The 3130-nt window shown below is 71.9% G+C and overlaps 1 protein-coding gene across 1 annotated transcript in view; it reads right to left on the bottom strand.

The window, feature by feature from the left end:
• FCER2 (Fc fragment of IgE, low affinity II, receptor for (CD23)) overlaps positions 1 to 2842 on the bottom strand; it is a 7054-nt gene extending 4212 nt beyond the window's left edge. The window contains exons 1-3 of the mRNA XM_012729452.1: positions 2800 to 2842; positions 1049 to 1162; positions 271 to 393 (exon numbers count right to left, since the gene is read on the bottom strand). Of these exons, the coding sequence (XP_012584906.1) occupies positions 271 to 393; positions 1049 to 1162; positions 2800 to 2842 (280 nt within the window). The remainder of the gene's footprint in view (positions 1 to 270; positions 394 to 1048; positions 1163 to 2799) is intronic.
• Between the last annotated feature and the right edge of the window lie 288 nt (positions 2843 to 3130).

Genomic DNA, 3130 nt, shown 5'->3' with positions numbered 1-3130 from the left:
GACCTCAGCAGGGCTCTCGGGGCCCACCTGCCGGGACCTCAGCAGGGCTCTCGGGGCCCACCTGCCGGGACCTCAGCAGGGCTCTCGGGGCCCACGCCGGGACCTCAGCAGGGCTCTCGGGGCCCACGCCGGGACCTCAGCAGCACCACTGGGCCAGCCAAAAGGGGGTGGGGCTGCGGGGGCCTCAGGGTGCTGGAGGGCTGCGAGGGACAAGGTGGGAGGCCCGGTGGGGAGACGGGGGAGGGAGCCCGAGACTCGGGGTGTCCTCACGCCACAGGAGAAGCAGGCTCAGCAGCCCGGCCCACAGCGCCGCCGTCAGCAGCCCCAGCAGCGCCAGCTTCACGCCCTGCCTGCCGCAGCGCCACCGCCTCAGGGGGGGCTCCACCGGGACCTCTGCGGGCGAGGGCGGGGGAGGGTGAGGGGCGCCGGCCGGGGGGTCTCAGGCGGGCCAGAGCCCACACCAAGAGAGGCCCCCACGCCCGCCCCCCTCCGCACCCAGGCCTGGAGTCTGACCCTCTGCCCGTCCAGCCCGGCGCCCAGCTCCTCTGTCGTCCCTGCCGGTCGGGGGCCGACCTCTGCTCAGAGGGCCCCCCAGTCTCCTACCACTTTGCTCCCCTTTATGTTCACCCGCACCCCCAAGTCCTCGGCAGCGGGACCTCCTCCCTCTGAGCCCGCGCTCACCCTGCTGCCACCCAATCCTCGCCGCCCCTGCCTGCCCCTACCTTGGTGCTCTACTGCCAGGGCGGGCCCCTCGGGCCCCCCCTGGCTGGGAGGCCCCTCCATGCTGAGCCCCTGTGCTCTGAGCCCCGTCCAGCCGGGCTCCCCCTCGCTCTGGCTCCAGGGCCAGTCTGGAGCCTTCTTTTTGTGGGAGGGTGTGGAGTCAGGGAAGGGGGCTGAGGCTTGGCTCCCAGGGCTGTGTGCTGGGAAGGCCGGGCAGGCTCCTGTCTCCGCCCCCGGCCGCCCGCCCGTCCTGGGGTGTCTCTCCTTTGCAGCCAGGCCCGAGGCTCCCGCCTGGAGCCCGGTCCTGCCTCGGCCCCAGCGCCCTCACCTGAGTACGAGCCTTCCTCCATGGTGCCTGCCTGGCTTCTCCGCTCGCGGGGCGCGGCCACCTGCCCGGCTGTCGGCTGTCTGCTCGGCGGCTGGGTCACGCTGGAGGGCGGGTCTGGCGAGGTTAGAGCGGACACCAGGTCAGGACCACTGGGCCGGGAGTGGCGCAGCGACCGCCGGGGGGGTCAGCCGCTGGCCAGGAGCGAGGCGGCGTTTCTGGCAGCGCAGCTGGCTGGAGGGTCGAGCCAAGGCCGGGGCTGCCCCGAGCTCCCCGGACGCCCAGGGGTGGAAAGATACGGGGTGCCGGGCTCTGCTCATGGCGGCTCACTGGCCCTGGAGGCCTGAGCTAGGTGCGTCCTGGGGCCCTGACCGCGGGGGAGGGAAAGGGGCCTGGACAAGGCCGAGCCCAGGCTGGATGGGGCCGGGGCCGCCCCGCAGGGGTGAGCGCAGCGCTGACTCCCCGTGCAGCACGCGGGGACCGGCCTGGAGCAGGGGCACAGCCAACCTGCACCTCTGCCCCGCCATTCTGGGGGAGCGGGGCCGGTGAGTCCTCTTCCTTAGCACACCGCGGGGGACCCTGCCGGAGCCGGGGAGCTGGAGGCCAGTTTGCCGCCCGTTGGCGCAGGACCTCTGGAGGGCCCGGGGCAGGGTCCCACCTGCCGTCCTGCGGTCCTTGCGCGGAGCTCCGGCCCCGCCGACAGCGGCCCTGGCGCCCCAGAGCCCCCGCCGTCACCCCAGAGTGCCCATCAAGCCCATCTTTTCTGCTCGGTCATGCCAGCTGCTGCCACTCCCCAAACCGGGTCCCCACGTGCCTGGCAGTTCGCTCCGGGCCACCCACCCACAGCCAGCTCTGCCCGCTCAGGCCCAGCCTGAGCCGGGAGCTCCGGCCCCGTCCAGCCTGCCCGCCCGCGGTGTGCGGCCCCTGCCCGCCCTCACGCACTGGCGGCGCCCACTCACGGCTTCAGAGGGTCCGTCCCCACAGAGGGTCCTGTCCTTCTGCGTCGCCGGGGGCCACTGGGGAAATGTCAGGGGCCACGGCCGAGGTGAGGACTTTCCCCTGGGAGTGCCGCTTTCTGCCGAAATCCTGACGCACCCACAGCTTCTACTTTCGCAGGCTAATTTGGGGCAGGAGACCCGCACAAGTGCGTGACACGCCTGAGGGGCCCCCGCTATTATTAGCTTCATTTCTCAGGTGAGCAAACAGCTCGAGGCGCCGGCGTGGAGGGAGGGGCACAGAGCCGCGTGGACGGGCCTAGCTGTGTGTGCGCCGCACTGAGTGGCCGGAGGCCGTGCGAGGAGGCAGAGGAGAGAAAGCAGGCGAGGGACACGCCGAGCCGTGACAAGCCTGACGTTCCGCTCCGCGTGGACAGCGGTGCTGACCGAGTCCACGTGGTGTCCGCCCGAGCCGCGCAGCTCCCGGGGTCTCGGCCGCGCTGACTCCTTAGGTCACGAGCGTCCCCCTGTGATTCGCTCCTGCGGGCGGGGTGCGGCCGGAGCGGGCACGGCACCGCCCTCCCAGCCTGGCTCCACAGCGACTGTCCACTCTGCCTCCCCAAAACGTGTCCCCTGATCCTGAGCTCTCCCACCCAGAGTTGGGGAGCACCCATTCACACCCCAACTGCGCCCCCAGGACCAGAGAGGGCGGCCCCCCCCCCCGGGGGGGGGGGGGCTTGGCCGGTTTTCACTGACTGTACTCTCAAGGTCAGCAAGGGCCGTGCTGCCTCGTCCTGTGCTCCCAGCACAGGGCAGGGCCTGGGTCCACCCAGAGCAGGCGGCTGGCGGCCAAGCTGTCCATGCTGGTCCCCCGGATGCACCCTTGGGCCCTGATCTGGTCAGCTGGGAGCTGGCCCCACACAGTGATGAGAGAGAGCCGTCGGGTGGGATTGGAGAGAAGTCGCTGGAGTTCCTGAGGGACACAGGAGAGTGGACAACCATGGGGGTCCAGGGAGGGCGGTCAGGGGGCTGTGGGGGCGCAGTGTGTCCTCCGCCTGAGGCCCCCACAGAGGGTGTTGTTGCTGTGGGGCTGGGGAGAAGCCGGAGGGCCGGCGAGCCAGGGCCTGGGGTGGGGTCTGGGGCTCGGAGC

The sequence above is a fragment of the Condylura cristata genome, unplaced genomic scaffold (assembly GCF_000260355.1).
Source record: "Condylura cristata isolate star-nosed mole 26May11 unplaced genomic scaffold, ConCri1.0 scaffold00025, whole genome shotgun sequence".
Lineage (NCBI taxonomy): Eukaryota > Metazoa > Chordata > Mammalia > Eulipotyphla > Talpidae > Condylura > Condylura cristata.
Note: the sequence above shows the minus strand (reverse complement) of the source record. Positions and strands in the feature narration are given on the sequence as shown.